Source organism: Notolabrus celidotus, chromosome 10, assembly GCF_009762535.1.
Source record: "Notolabrus celidotus isolate fNotCel1 chromosome 10, fNotCel1.pri, whole genome shotgun sequence".
Classification (NCBI taxonomy): domain Eukaryota; kingdom Metazoa; phylum Chordata; class Actinopteri; order Labriformes; family Labridae; genus Notolabrus; species Notolabrus celidotus.
The window spans coordinates 13,330,219-13,346,079 of NC_048281.1; the positions used below are offsets into that span (position 1 = coordinate 13,330,219).

Below are 15,861 nucleotides of genomic sequence, written 5' to 3' on the forward strand. Positions count from 1 at the left end.
AAAGGAGCCTTGGCTAAACACTGGCCCGGCTCCTGGAAAAGAGAGAGGGATTAGCGTGCACAGACCAAGAGGAACTAATCTCCTGTGACATAATAGAACTGTACATAAACAACGTCCCTGAGAAGTGAGTGGCGAAGCATTGACTGGCTGAAGAGGCTGAGTGTGTGAAAACAACCGCTCTGAATTATTTGTGGCTCGCTGCAGAAAAATGGTGATGAGAACAGACATCAGATCCAAACATCTGGATAGAAACTCCTCCTCAAAACCATACACTTGTGAAAACAAACACACCTCACACAATATGCAAACACAGGATCCAGTGGATCATTTCTATATTATCCGTTTTTGACATGTTTGAAGCTCTGACTTGACACTGATTAATCATGAACAGCAGAACAGGAAGCCATGCATTCCCAGGGAGCTCACTGGAATAATATTTGACTGTTTGGAACCATGCCTTGCAACAATTCATCGGTTTGAACTATATGAATGCACAAATAAGAAAACTGCATTACCATTTCTTGATTACTGTTTTTAGCAAATGCTTATATTCTGTTTCAGTACATTTTAAGTAACAAATATCACGTTTGTTGAATCTGTTTTTATTTACCTTTTTGATGATTGGGGGGAATGATAAATATATTTATGCATTCCTGCAAAAATAATCATTTTAATCAGAGAGTTTAATGCCAGATTTAAATGTTACCTAGAGAAAGCCTGGCTAAAGTAGTTTTAGTACAATAGTACTAGTACACTCTCCATTGAGCTAGTTGAGTGAAATGCTGATATTCATAAAGACATGTATTAGGCTTTTTTTTTTCAACAGCTTTTGTTCTACTGAAGGATAAGGCCCTGTGTCCACTGATGGCATTTTTTTTTTTGCATTGGCAGCCCTTATGTTCTTTTCAATGGTTTTTACTGAAGCGAGATTTCAAAAATTGTTCCCCAGCACTTCTGCTTCCCCTCATAGCGACTCTTGAGTCTGTTTTAAATTGTTATAATCCGAGCAAATTTTTTGGGAGGGAGGATTTTTTTCCTTTATTGGAAAGGGCAGCTGAAAGCAGACAGGAAATATGGGGAGTAGAGAGCTGGGGAAGACAAATAGCAGCAAATAGTCGTGGTAGTTGAACCATTGAACGCTGCAACAGAGGCTAAATAATCTATATACGGGGCACCCACTTAAACAGCCAGACCAATGGCGCACCATTGAAGGAAATTTTCATTAAAAAAAAATTGAAAACAGTGAAAGGAATCATGTTGTAGCATTGGATGCTGATATTCATAAAGACATGTAAAAGGCAGTTTATTGTCAACAGCTTTTGTTCCACTGAAGGATAAGGGCCTGTGTCCACTGATTACATTTTTTTTGCACTGGCAGCCCTTATGTTCTTTTCAATGGCATTTACTGATGCTAGGTTAGACAAATTGTTCCCCAGTACTTCTGCTTCCCCTCATAGTGACTGTTCAGTCTGTTTTAAATTGTTATAATCTGAGCAAATGTTTTGGCGGGGGACTTTTTTCCTTTATTGGATAGGACAGCTTGAAAGCAGACAGGAAATATGGGGAGTAGAGAGCTGGGGAAGACAAATAGCAGCAAATAGTCGTGGTAGTTGAACCATTGACCGCTGCAACAAAGACTAAAGAAGCTATATATGGGGCACCCACTTAAACAGCCAGGCCAATGGCGCACCATTGAAGGAAATTTTGAGTAGGAAATATAGAAACAGTCAAAGAAATCATGTATCATCACCAGCAGCTCCAAGTCCCACCCCTTCTTGATTTTGATTGGTCAGTGATGGGGAAGTAACATTAATGAGCACAGCAGTAAAATGTAAACCTTTTCTAAATGAGAGTGCTGAGTGCAGCCACAAATGTATGCAGAGGGCGTTTTCGGGATCAGGGTACTGAGCATTGAAACTGTAGAAAATAGGTGCTGCTAGGGCAAAAACACACAATGAGTGGACACAGGCCATAAATGACTTGTTAGTCAGCCAGACGTCTTGGGAAGGTGAAGGCCTATCTTCCTCCAAATGTGGTTAAGAGTGTCATCCATATTTATCCTATTTTCCTTTGCTTATTACAACTCTTTTATTTTGGTGTTGATTAGTTTTCTACTATGAGACGACAAGATCACAACAAGTCAGCACTGACGCATCTTCACTGGACTCCTGTATCAGGATAGAAATTGAAGTCTTAATAAGTTGTATTTAAAAACGTACATGAGCTACTTGTCTGAGTTGTCGTACCAACATGTTCCAAGGTCATCACACTAGATGCTTTTGGAAGTTCCAAGGCCATAAGGCTATAAACCAGAGGTGACAGTGCTTTTGCACAGGTTGTTTTGAATGTTCTATATAAATAAACTTTTACTTGACTCAACTTGAATTAGGTCAAATCATCTTTAAAATCAACTTAAATGTAATGACAACAATCACATTATGCAATATTTCCCTCTTCTTATATCCACGATAGAAAGTATTAAATAAATGCTCTATTTTTGTGTTTGCTGCAAGCACTCCTCTAAGGATTATTGTCTGTGTGCTGAAATAGGCTTTCATCCGACATGCACAAATAAGTCAAAAATCATTCCCTCCATGCATAGGCTTAACTCTCAGTGTCACTCTTAGCTTTATTTTCTTGTAAACATTTCCACTTTTCATTTTTATGGGGGTGAGAGGCTGCCGAGCAGAGGGGGAATTTAATGCTTTTCAAACTCACAAGTGCTCGGAGAAGCAGAACATTATGTCGAGGGGAGCCCGACCTCTGAGATGGTAAACTCACTCGGGCCGTTGAGCTGGATGACCTGTTTATTTGGACTTGCAGAGCGCATGTCTCGGGCTCCTGGGCCGATCAGTGAATACGCTGTACACGGTCTGCCACGCTGGGTTTTACAGCCAAAATAAGCAACAGCCACTGCCAAATTGCTGAGCGCTGGAAGGAGAAGTATGTCTATTTGCTGCTCAGTGCAGCTTCAATTAAACAAACAGCAATGGGGAACTGGTTAAGGATTATTTTATTACTTAGCATTTTGTACAGATTCTACCATGGAAAAATAACATGTAACATAAGACTGTATTTACAATTCCATTTTTACAAAATGTCTTTACAAGATTTTTTGCCGGTTTCAAAAACTTGAGACTAAAACACACAAAAACATACACATTCACACACATCCAAACCAAACTTTGTAATACACACATAAATAAATATAGACATTCACTGACTGTTCCACGACAAATATTTCTACAGCCAAGAACATGTACAATTCATCGTTTTCCACACGAGTTATAATTTCATTAATAAACATTACATATGACTCCCAATATAGTTCTTTGTTAATCTGTTAATGAAATATTGCTAACATAGTGAAAAGAGGTAACACAGACAGTATTTCATGCCAACAGAATGCTAATGCTTGTCATGCAAAACCATTACAAGCTTTCAATTTGAAGCAAGTAATTCATTTACAGGTCAAAAATCAAATGTACTACATGCAACATACTATGCGAAATATTCTGGGTTAGACAACAATGACTTAGTTACATTATCCATCAGTACTGACTGTTTGCCTAAGCGCCTTTTAATGGGTGACACAAAATAAATAGAGGGATTTCTACTTTTGTTTCTTCATGAATAAACAGTTGTTTTACACTTCTTGCATTCTGGGAATCCGTGTTTAACCATCTTCCAAAAAGTTGCTTTAGTAATCGTTTTTTCTCGAAACCATCAAACTGAATTTTTTATTTGTGGTAGCTGCGAAAAACAGCTGCTGTATCACAACCAATAAGAATATCTTGGGTTGACTTTACCTTCTTTTACATGACAGAACTTCCGGGGTGAGTTGGGGATGTGTTGTAGAGTTGTGGACTACTAACCGACGCAGAATTATGAGACCTCGCAGTAGAAGTGTCACTGTACAGAGCAACCCGTCAGGTGACATGTATCAGTCAGCAGAGAGGGGTTCAGAAGGAATAGCTGATGTGTTGTGGAGCCTGGAGAGGATGGACCCAGATTTGACAACAGAGGGGGTCAGTTCATGGTCTGGTGCGCTGTGTTTCTGTTTGGTTCCACACATTCCTTCCCTGACAGACAGGAACAGAGAGCTACTGGTTCTTCTCCCTATCGGGTGTTTGCCTCCATTTTGCAGCTCAGTGTCTCTCTACTGAAGGTTTCTGGTGGTGAGAGTGGTGCTGCCGGAGTCTGGGTCCTTTAAAAAAACACACATCACAGAGAACAACAGGATGATGAATAACTTTTTCAAAGCAGAACTTCTGTTGCTTGATACAAAGTAGTGTTTAACCTCTTATCTAGGTCATAAACTTTTTCACTTCCTCTGCTTTTGCTGTGCTAAACACCATTAAGTGTCTTTTCCGTAAAATATCTTGCTGCCTAAGACCAATAATTTGGCGGAAGAACGGTAATTACATTTTGCTGACTGTTTGGTAACCTGAGGGCAGCTGAAACGAGCTGAAAACAAAACTTGAAATAGTATCTCCTAAAAAAAAAAAGTTAATATGTTGAACCTGTAAGCAAACAGCTGCCGTCATCCATCTGATAAAAGGCAACATGTATCTAAAGGCGTGTTTTTGGCAAAATGATGATCAAGAAGATGAACAAAATGCAATTTCCGTTCTCCTGTTTTTCTGCTTAGCAATTCATGACTAATATCTGACTCTTTGGCTGCTTAATGAACCACTATGTTCTCTATCTAGCTGTGTGGTTGGGAGAAATAGCCGCATACAGAATAAACAAGAGCAGTGTCACCAAAACAGAAATGTTGTAGACTCGAAAACCAAAATATGTTAGATTGAATACTCTGAAATGCCAAATAGCAGAATGGAACAGCTTCATATCTCTGTTGGTTCTTTATTGAGCTACTGCTCGGTCATACAACGCTGATACATTTTTAAAATTGATTAAAGCTGCTGTAAGGAACTTTGTGTCGTTTTGGCGCCCCCTGTGGACAAAAGAGCAGGAGCTTTAATTAAAATATGTATTGATCCTACTTGAGGTGGAAGTTTGGCATTTTTGGCACCAACTGGACCATTTCAGATGAATGTGATCGCTCATAAAAAAGTAATGTCTCATATATCTAACCCTTAAGTGCAGGAATTACATCTGTAGTTGTTTGGGAGGTAATATGCTGGACTATTTCTAGATTCTCAGCAGTTACAAGGCAGTTTGTTGGAGGATGAGCTTTACAGGCTCTTTTAGATGCATTTGGTGATTTCCAGGCCAGAAGTTCATACTTGTTTTTAGTCTGTGGGCTAAGCTAACTGGCTAATCTGTAGGTGCCGTGTCCACTAATGCAGTTTTTGGCGCTGGCAGCTCCTATTTTCTGTTCAAGTAGTTCAACTTTTGGAACAGCGCCACACTCATCAATGTCACTTCTTGATCACTGACTAATCAAAATCAAGAAGGGGGGACTTCTGATATCAGCTTTGTCAGCACATTAAAATGCCTTAATGGACATGGGCCCTAAATGTCAAACTACAGCACCACGCTCATCAATGTCACTTCTTGATCACCGACTAATCAAATTCAATAAAGGGCGGGACTTCTGATATCAGCTTTGTCAGCACATTAAAATGCCTTAATGGACACGGGCCCTTAATGTCAAACTACTGCTAAAAACATAAACAAAAGATCTACAATATGCCCCTAAAAAGCCCCCAAATTAAATAATAGTCTCAACATGATCATAAACGGTTTAAAATAGAATCCGTTCGTTGAAGAAATGTAAAACAAAATAGTTTTAAATTCCTCTATACAATTAATTTCAACTAATCCATGGAGAACAACTCATAAATTCTTTATGGTATTCAGAGTCCCAGCTGACAGTGAGTGAACACTTACGGTGTTGAATGACTGGTAATGTGTTCGGGGTCTGGAAGGTCTTGACAGTGGCGGGACCTTCTCCTCCAGTTGTTATGACCTGCACTTCAAGTCTGTAGTAGGTGGACGGCCGCAGATTGGACACTACAAGCAAGTTATGATCCTGCCAAGTGAGAAAGGAGACATGCAATCAGTGGTAATACACCAGAATGTGCGTTTGAATATGACGTGACTTGAATTCAAACGGGCTGTAAACCAGGGGAGTATCAGCTGCGAAGCTGTCTTTGCACAAGCCGCAGACAAAAACAAAGACTTTGTTTTCATAAGGCTCACTGTCTCTCTTTTTCGCTGCCAGCTTGATAAAGTGTGCAGTGGGTGGTTTTATTTATAGACAAGCTCCAGAGGCTGGGAGGTGCAGATAGGCGGAACGTGTTGTTGATGGAGCAGATTATGTCAAAGAGCGGCTGTTTTCAGAGCTCTTAGCGAGGATGAAAGAGCGAGATGTAAAGGCAGATGAAAAGGTAGAGGAGGAGAACTTCCAGCAGGACATAACACTTCCTCAAATCTCTCCCTGTGTCTGTCTACACGTGGCTGCTTATCACAGGATTCATGCAAAGCGGCCACAACAATCTTATCCTCACATCACCCTCACCTCTGACAGGTGCTGTGAAATGAAATGTGAAGATGGAACATACTTTCCGACTGCAAGGGACAATTTATTGACTATACATAATAGATCCTGGTCCCTGTGGTAAATGGAAACATTAATCTACAGTGTTTGAAAAATGCCTTTACTCTATGGGTTTCACAGAAGTTTGAGCAGAAAAATCATCAATCCTGCTTTAAGGAAAACAGACTCACTGGAGGCAGAATCTGGGACTGGGAGATGATGCTGTTAGGGAGGCTGTTTTGTCGGCTTTCAGTGGTGATCTCAGCCCAGGTGACTTGAAAGCCTGTGATTCGCTGATTGGGAGCCACCCGGGACACACGCCACAAGAAGTTGCCGGTGATGTTTCCCTCGTTGATGGTGAAAGAGGCGGTCAGGTTCTCTGGTTTAGCCAAGACTTTTGGAAGTGCTGGAGCTGTCAGGAGAGGTCTTGTGTCAGTTGGGTGTTGGAATTAAGAAATAGTACAAATTGAGGGAAATTCACATCTTTTGTTACCAAGAGTTAGCTTAGATTATGGAACTCCTACATCTGTGAGACAGCTACGTAGCTAAGCTAAGCACCTGGCTATGTTAGCTCAGCTTAAATGAAGTGGCTTTTTGCTAACACTGTTAATGTTTTTTGGCCAACACTAAAGTGGAAGATTAGCTTAATTATGATTTCAGAATATTTTAGTTTAGCTTACAAAGGATGAAACAGCTAGCCTAGCTCAGTCAAGAATAACATTTTTGTTCAATACTTGATTCTGATTGGGCGAGGCGAGACCCCATTACAACACAGACCAATACTCAACAGCAAAATTGGAGGATTAGCTTTACTTTTATTTTAGAAGATTTTTGTTTTAGTTTAGCTATAGAGGATGAAACAGCAAGCGTAGCTGTGTTCAAAGTAACATATTTTGCTTAACAGCCCATCAGAAGCTTTCTTATAATGTTACCAGGCTGTGTTCAATACTTGATTCTGATTGGGCGAGACCCCATTAGAACACAGAATAATACTCAACAGCAAAAGTGAGGTCCTGAAAAAACCTGATCACTAGCTTCAAATCAAGCATTATTAAAAGTAGAATCAGGACTATTTTTTATCTGAAGAATACTTTTTTTTCGTATCAATAAAATCATGTTTACATTAAGTTTTTGTGTCAATTTGTTTGTGTCTGAAGCCAGGTAATAAGTGGGATAATGTGTAATGAACTGGTGGTTATGCATATTAAAATGTGAAGTGATGAAACAACAGCCTGTGGCTTACAGGAGTTATGTGTGGGACAATGTATTAGCTAAGTGCATTGACCTCATGGAGTCTCTGCAAATAGCTGGCAGACAAATGGTTTACAAAAGACTTAGATAATATTACCAGTTATCTAGTGAGCATCTTTGGTTTTGCCTCAGTCAAGGCCGGATACCTCTGTTTCCTGCATTTGTGCTAAGCTACGCTTGTCATCTGCTGGCTGTAGAGGCATGAGAGTTTGATCTATATTTTCATTCCACTTTTTGCAAGAAAGCAAATTATTCCATATCCTGGAATGTTAATCTATTTCTCTGAGAGTGCATTGATTTGTCTCCATCATGATGATAATAATACGCTGCAGTGTCTGATTACTGTGTCTGCACTAATACAGATCCAACAGCTCGATACTCACCTCCCTCCCCCGGGCAGGGGATGTGTTTGTGAGTCTTGCTCCGGATGGTGGCGCAGGATGGGGTGAGGAAGGTGGTGCTCTCGTCCTTGGAGCGTCTCTTAGACTTCAGCATGTGCACAGTGACTTTGTACTTGCAGGAGAACAGCAGGCCGGGGAGGTTGATGTAGTTCTCCTGAGCCGAGAAACACATTATTCAGCCATGATGACTTTGACATGTCACCCAGGTCAGGTCCCATGGAGCTTCAAAGATAATTAAATACACAGCACCGAGGCAGATCACATTCCCACTCTGGGCTCAGGAACATGCCCAATATTACAGGATACTTTGAACACTCACATGGCGGGGGTTACATCACAAATCGTCTATTTAACTAGTAATAGAAATGATTTTATACAGCTTCCATGTGTAGCATAGAGACAAGAAGAATCAAATTATGAGGCAGTAACAAATTGAACTAATATGTCATTTAAAAAGAGAATGATTTGTGAATCAGTGTTAATTAATTCTGTGCTATACCTTTAACTCATTTCAAACTTTAATCATCTATTGATCCGAACATAAAATGTCTTTCTCATCTCTTCTGGAGAAAACAAAAAAGAATCCAGCTGACTCGTGGATTCAGATCTTCAGTATTTGTAATAAAGAGCCTCTACATTAATAGGCTTTCCCCTGAGAGAGGGTGTGCGTATATTCTCACTGATATGAAACAGCTTTGATTAAAAGTGAATGAGGCGCTGTGCTCACATGAAAGCGCAGGCCTGGAATCCATCCCAGTGATCTATAGAAAAAGGATGTTTATTTCCTAGCAACCAGAGCGCTGGTCCCCGAAGAATGTGTTGATTGCCAGGACTCTGCCATGCTGCATCAGCCTGAACCACCCCCCCCCCCCCCCCCCACCACCACCAACCCACCCCCAAGACTCTCCCAAACCCTTACACAGACCCCGACTGCACCCTTAAAAGAAAGCCCCATGCAGGAGCAGTGCTGGGGCCACTGGAGGTGACTGATCCCAGATTCCGGGAAACATTGTTTAAGTAAATGCATTTTATTGGCCAACACACCACATGGCTGACCACACAACTGACTCATAATATTCAGAACAACAGCCAGTGATTTCAGAGCAAATCAAACGCTTACAAGGCTAACTCAGTCGAGCTGTTTTCTTTAGAGCTGTCCTTTCTGAGCGTCAGACAAAAGGTTAGGCACGTGCTTTGCATAGCACAGAGCTGCTGATCAAGCCATAGCTCTCTCTCTCTCTCTCTCTCTCTCTCTCTTTCTCTCTCTCTCTCTCTCTCTCTCTCTGTGCACTCTGTGATCTGACTCTCAGTAGGTGTGGGTAGCTGGGGGCAGCAGCTGTTTAAGAACCTTACCTGTGTGACAGATTTCTCTGGTCCTCGAGTCTCGTTGTGGCTGCAGTACTCTGGCATCCACTGGACGTGGTAGCGGCTAACGGCGGGGTCTGAAACAGAAGAGAGAAGAGAGAAAACTTCACAATACAGCAAAAAAAGAACACATTAAACAATACAATGTTTGACTTTTGCTATATTGTGTTCTTACTGCACAACAAATGTACATGTTGTATCAAACCACTTAAAGCTCCTGCTGAGATTTTTTCGGTTTGTGTTGATTTTGGCGCCCCTTGTGAACAAAGGAGTCTTTACTGACCTTGTCCTGTACATGAAAAAGTTGTGTTTTCACCAAAAGCATCTCATTCTGCTGTCTTTATTAGTGAAGTGTATCATCCAACAAGAGTATTTGCTATAGAAAATGTAAAGCAAAGGCTGTTTTAGCCGCATTCTGGAAATCCCTTCACCTGACACCTACCCTGCCGCAGCAGTTCGAGACATTAAAACCACTATATAGAAATAATCATCTTCTTATTAATGGTCTTGTTTGCTTCTTTAGGTAATAAGAAGACATCCGTGTTATTTCTGTCTGTTTCAGCATCTGAAAAATCCTCACAAGAGCTTTAAAGCTCCAGTGAGGAACTTTATGATTCTGTTGATTTTGGCGCCCCCTGTGGTGAAAACTGTTACCGCTAATTTTGTCCTGTACATGTGTAGTTGGTACCATCCTGCTCTCTTATAGCTGTCAAATTTATCACTCACTGTAAATCTTTCCTGTGGAGCATGTGTAGAAAGGCTATATCAACAGTGAGGAGCCTGGCATGGTCTGACACTTCCACGCTGCCAGTGGATTCAGGCATTACAAATAACATACAAGACTGCTCTCTGCTTGTTGATGCTCTTGTTTGCTCATGTATGTCATAAAGAGGCATCACTGTTCATTTCAGTCTGTTTCATAACCAGCTGAAATTACTCATAGAGCTCATGGGAGTATTATAAGCAAAACACGCTGCAGATACAGCAACACCTAATATAACACTTAATATAAAGTGTTGTATCACTGTATTATTGCATTGAGCTCAAGTGTGAAATCATTCATGCATCACCAGAAATCCTACAGACATACATTTTCATTTTCATGGAATATTGGTTTTATCTGCAGTCATATAACTGATCATAACCATGAATGGGGCAAATTAATGTCGACTTAGAACCAAGCGGCAACCTCCGGTCTCAAAATATGAAGCCCATGCAAAAGTGTTATAAACTGCAGTTCAATGAGAATCCGCTTGAGGCTGGCTGCAGAAACACCGGAAACCACATGGACACTAATTCAAGAAAGATCTTTGCAGCATTAATAAACATGTTTACATCCTGGTTCAAAAAACGGTTTAGGTCTGAATAGCAATTTTCACCACACACTGTACGGGGGTGAATTTTTTATATAACGGGACGGTTCAGAAGATATTCAGATTAAGTACTTTGCCCATTTAAGGACATTACTGACTTGACTGACAGACGGGAACACTGTAGCTGTTGCTGAGAAGGCTCAAAGCCTGCCTCTTTACCTCACACTAGCTCGACAGTAGTTAGGTTGCGTCCAGCATTTCCAATATGGCTTACACCATTGATGGGCTTCAAAGCAGCGCTTCAGAAACAGATGAGTGACATCACGGATACAACGTCCATTAATTATACTGTCTATGCGTAGAACAAGGTGGAGGCAATTCTAACGTTGTCTTCTTAGAATAATCACTACATTTATAGAGCATCATCTTAGACTGAAAAATAACACATAAATGGGATGGTTGTAGCTCCTATGAAACAGCAGGTTGGAAATATATTTGAAAACATTGTTAGCTAAAGCCCCAAGCTCCTCCTGCTTCATTGTGACGTGTCCTTCAGCAAGACAAGGAGCTCAAATGAGCTTTCATTGAGTTAACTTTGTGATGGACAAAAGCATCAAATGAATCAAAAAGTCACAAGATATAGTTGATAAGCAGGTTTACATAAGTGTAAGCCCCATTTGTACAGCCAATTCAAGGTCAGATATGTAAGCTCCTGTAATGTTTTAGGAACATGACGGTGGGAACAAGTTGTTACAACGCTGTTCCGACATTGGAAGCAGTAACTTGGGCGAAACTGGACCACCGTAAGATGATATAGAGCTGTGTGTGTATGTGAAGCTCCTGCTGTGTGCTTCCACAACACAATAATGTAATGTGAAATTAGACACTGGGACACCAACATCCCGCTGCTGTGGGATCAGTGTGAAAAACTACAACAGTGTTATGACGGTGGAGCTTCATCTTGCCGTTGTTACAGAAACGCAACATAAAAAGGGCTTCAATACATTAAAACTGTAACTTACAGTACTCAATATCATGTCAGTTGGTTCATCAGTGAACCCGCTGCACTCTAATCAGATATGAAAAGACAATCTGTCAGGCTGAAATGATTAACTGATGAGTATCTCACAAATTACAACACTCCCTATCTGTGATCTGATATCACTATCTCCATTATTGATGATCAGGATAGCTTACATCTCTGAAAATAAGAAAGAACTTGAAAGCACTTCCTTCCTTCTTTATCTTTGCATTAGTTTATTAAAATGACTTCCCTGCTTCCTAAACCTTTCCGTTTGTGCGCTGAAGGCTCTGTTCCCAACTCAAACTTTTCTGCTTCAACTTAGAGGATTTAAATTCTCATCAGCGGAGCAGCAGCCCTGGTCATGCTGGGACACACTCGCCCTCTCAGCCTCAGACTCGCGCTGCAATATTCTCTTCATTACTGTACAGTAGCCCCTCTTGAGCTCATCAGCAGTGTTTATCTGCCCATCGCCCTCATGTTATGTTGCAAAATTTATTATTCATTCATCTGTGTCGCTCGGATATGTGGAATACTTCTCCGATTAATAATTGAGTTATGCTATGTTGGCCCCTCGGCAGGGCCTGGGTTGTAGTGGGGAGATAAAAGGGGTCCTTTGAAGGCTTAGACACAGATCTGGCAACTCGGAGCCCCTGAGCTCTTTGGAAGCAGAAGAGAGGAATTGCAGGGAAGCGGGAAAAAATAAACAAGATATGCTCAGGCTGGTCTGTCGGAGAGGGGGAGCAGTATGTAAAACATGAAATGGGACATGGAAATCAGGTAGAGAACAGAGCATCAGCAGTGTTTGATAAATCGGAGCTGGAAGCGAGCCTCAGAAGTGCCGCCATCGCCGGACGACTGCTGTCTATTGTCCGCGCGTTTGGGCAGACAGTGATATATTATCTGGCCTAGTGTACAGTATAGCTCTGTTTTGTCTACTGGAGAGAACCCAGAGCCCGGCTGCTTTGGATCACAGAGACAATGAGCGAGAGTTAAATCACGGTTCAGTTAACCTGTCCCTTTAGTCTGTCACACAAACCAGATGTCCAGGGACTCCAACTCTCCTGGCCATCTGTACGTGTCGAGTCAAAGTCAGGGTCATCCCGCTGACTAATGAGTGGCAGTCGTGCACACACAAACTGCACACCAGCGTTGCAAACAAGACCTGGACCTGGATTAACTCCGCTCTGCAACACTGCCATTCCCCAGCCGCGCTTGATCCTCGTCAGCATCACTCAGCTCTCTGAGCGCAGGCCAAGCTCCGCTAACAGCTCTGGGCCAACTCTATCTTCTCTGTCTCACTCTGATTCAGCATTTGGTGTCTCACCAGGCCTCTCCTCCAGCCAGCGTTTGCATTCTTGACTCTAAGATGTGGAGTTTGGCTGAGGCGATGACATATATTAGCAACATAACATAGACCAGTGAATGGGACTTGACAGGTTACCCTGAGAGCACGGCTTTCAAGGTTTCCATATTTCCACTCTGGTATTAGGGGAGAAGGGTTGGGGAATGGACGCCGCTGGGACAGGCATTCCTTATAGGCTTTAACCCCTTGCTGTGCTGCAACCAAAGAGCAGGTCTTGTTCCTGATGACATCAGGTCTCGTAAAACAAAATGGGCTGCTTGGACGCTAATGCTGAGGCGAGGATCTATTAAATACAGCTGTCAATAAATCTCATCGCAGGGCTTTAGCTCTGTGTGTTTATTGCTCTTTTTCTACACGGTGGCTCTGCTCTACCAGAGCATGTGCAGGTTTTTACCGATTTGACTCACATTACTCAGTGTTTCATTTTTCATTTATACCATCTGATAGCACTATATAAAAAAAGGATTCTTCCAATGTTTGAGTAACTAAGAATCAGTCACAGCACTTTATTAAATCGTACATGAGTCATAGTGATTGATGGGCATAATGGAGTGCTAATTCGATTTTAACAAAGCTATAAATCAATACAGTAGAGTGCATACCTCCCCGGTTCTTCCAGTAGACTCGGACCTGAAGCTGGCCGTCCTGGTAGAAGGGCGTTCCCACCTCCAGAGGGCCAGATGGGCGTTTGGCCAAGGTTGAACCAAGAGGTGATATCTCCTCCTTCTTTGACTTGAGTGCAGGTTTCACTGAAGAGGAGAGAGCAGAAATGTTTGCTCCTGGATCTAAGACACGAAAGTGGAAGTGACTGTGTTGTGGCTGAACTCTCCAGCATAGAAACACAAACACACAGTTATTTCTTTGTATGAACACAGCAGTTACAACATGTTCCCTATGAGTACATGTGGTGTGACTGGATGGGTATACACGGCTCTAACACTGCCAAGGTTAGAGGTTTAATTCCCACAGGAGACCTTGCAGCACAGATTCTTTCTCTCTGTTTTTTAAATCACACAGGAATGAACACAGATGTGCTGTTAGCGTACCTTTGCTATTCCTGTTTTTATGCTAGTCATGATGATTTTCTGAAGACTGAGCAGTTCAGTACTATCAAGGCCTCAAATGAACAGACATAAATGAACATTGGATTCTTCTGTGTTGATTTAACACATTCAATTAATATAGATAAGCTGTCAGAACTAGCTAAAAACTCCTCACTGGAGCTTTTACCATTTTGCACAATTACAAAACAGTAAGTTAGCATACTAGCTTAAGTTTAAATATTGTATTTTTACAATTTGTCTGTTAACGTGCCTTGTTCCTGTCAAATAAACATACAATTAAAAAAAAATTGTCTATTCACAGACTTGCGCAAATAAATTTGACCAGCGTTTCAAGGATCTAAGCTACGTATTAGCTTGGTCATGCTAACATAATAATAATATTTAGCCAATTCACAGCAAAAGCCACTTGAATTTGCCATTTTAGTATCCAATTTTTGACATTACTCATACACCTGAGGGTAATAACGGAGAAATGACTTAAAGCTGGGGTTGGTATTCAGATTTAGATACACTTTTTGTTATACTGATTAAAATTATCTTTATGTCCCGATTGGATCAACTCAACTCAACTTAATACATGATGTGTTCTTAAAAAAAGAGAGAAAAAAAGCTGCTATCAACAGCCGGAGTAAACCTGGGAAAACCCCAACCAATCCCTGCCATCAGGAGCCAAAATATGAAACCAATCAAATCCCGTTCTGCCGTTCTGCCCACCTCCTGAGCGTACATTTCATGTTTGTTTGTGTTTTTAACTTTCACTATGAGAATGTTTTAGTGTTTTCTTACCACTGAGTGCGACATGACATGACATAATGCAAAACACAAACGATGTGCTGAGGACGGGTTTTGAATCAGTCACGATCATATGGTGGCGTATCAGCGACGCTCGTGCATGTGAGCGGGCCGTCGTTTTAGAGGAGGTTACACGGAGTCCTGAGAACATGCTACATTCAAATTCATGCTAGTTTTCCGTGACTACCAACCCTAGCTTTAAGTATGGGCTTTAACCTGAATTGAAAAAACATTGGAAAATCAGAGGTCTTTGATTTGTCCTGGAAGCAGCAATTTGCAGATACCAAATTTCTCCAACGCCAGCAATCTATCCAGGAGCTGTGCAGCCTTTTCCCTCAAAGCCACAAAAGTTAAATCCACAGTGTAGCTTCAGGAAAACTCAGTGGAACATGAATCTCATCAGGATTTTATCTTCTAAAGAGCATCAGTGGTCAACAAAGTGTTTTAAGTCAGAATTTTAATCAGTCCAATAGATGTAGAGATATTTTGGACAGGACCAAAGTATTGGACTATCTGACAAAGCATTTCCAGTCTTAGTGGATACAAAGTAGTGACAAGTCTGACAGCTGAGAGACCAAAATAAAGAGGACAAGCACTAAGGCTCACCTGAGTCATTATTCTGGTTGGTGTTGAAGTGCAGAGAAGCCTTGGAGCTCTTCAGACGCACCTGTCCCCAGTACGTCACCGCCTGCAGCTCCACAGTATAACTGCTGTTCTGTTGCAGCCCCTCCAGGTCCACCCAGCTCTGAGCCTAAGACAACACAAAACACACACATTGGCATT

At 41.4% G+C, this 15,861-nt stretch overlaps 1 protein-coding gene across 1 annotated transcript in view; it reads right to left on the reverse strand.

Annotated features, from left to right (window-relative positions):
* Window positions 1-2,995: 2,995 nt before the first annotated feature.
* LOC117819722 (anosmin-1) overlaps window positions 2,996-15,861 on the reverse strand; it is a 49,913-nt gene continuing 37,047 nt past the window's right edge. Inside the window, exons 8-14 of the mRNA XM_034693152.1 lie at window positions 15,685-15,829; window positions 13,825-13,971; window positions 9,511-9,599; window positions 8,140-8,311; window positions 6,697-6,917; window positions 5,857-5,998; window positions 2,996-4,207 (exon numbers count right to left, since the gene is read on the reverse strand). Coding sequence (XP_034549043.1) covers window positions 4,149-4,207; window positions 5,857-5,998; window positions 6,697-6,917; window positions 8,140-8,311; window positions 9,511-9,599; window positions 13,825-13,971; window positions 15,685-15,829 — 975 coding nt within the window. The 3' untranslated portion in view covers window positions 2,996-4,148. The remainder of the gene's footprint in view (window positions 4,208-5,856; window positions 5,999-6,696; window positions 6,918-8,139; window positions 8,312-9,510; window positions 9,600-13,824; window positions 13,972-15,684; window positions 15,830-15,861) is intronic.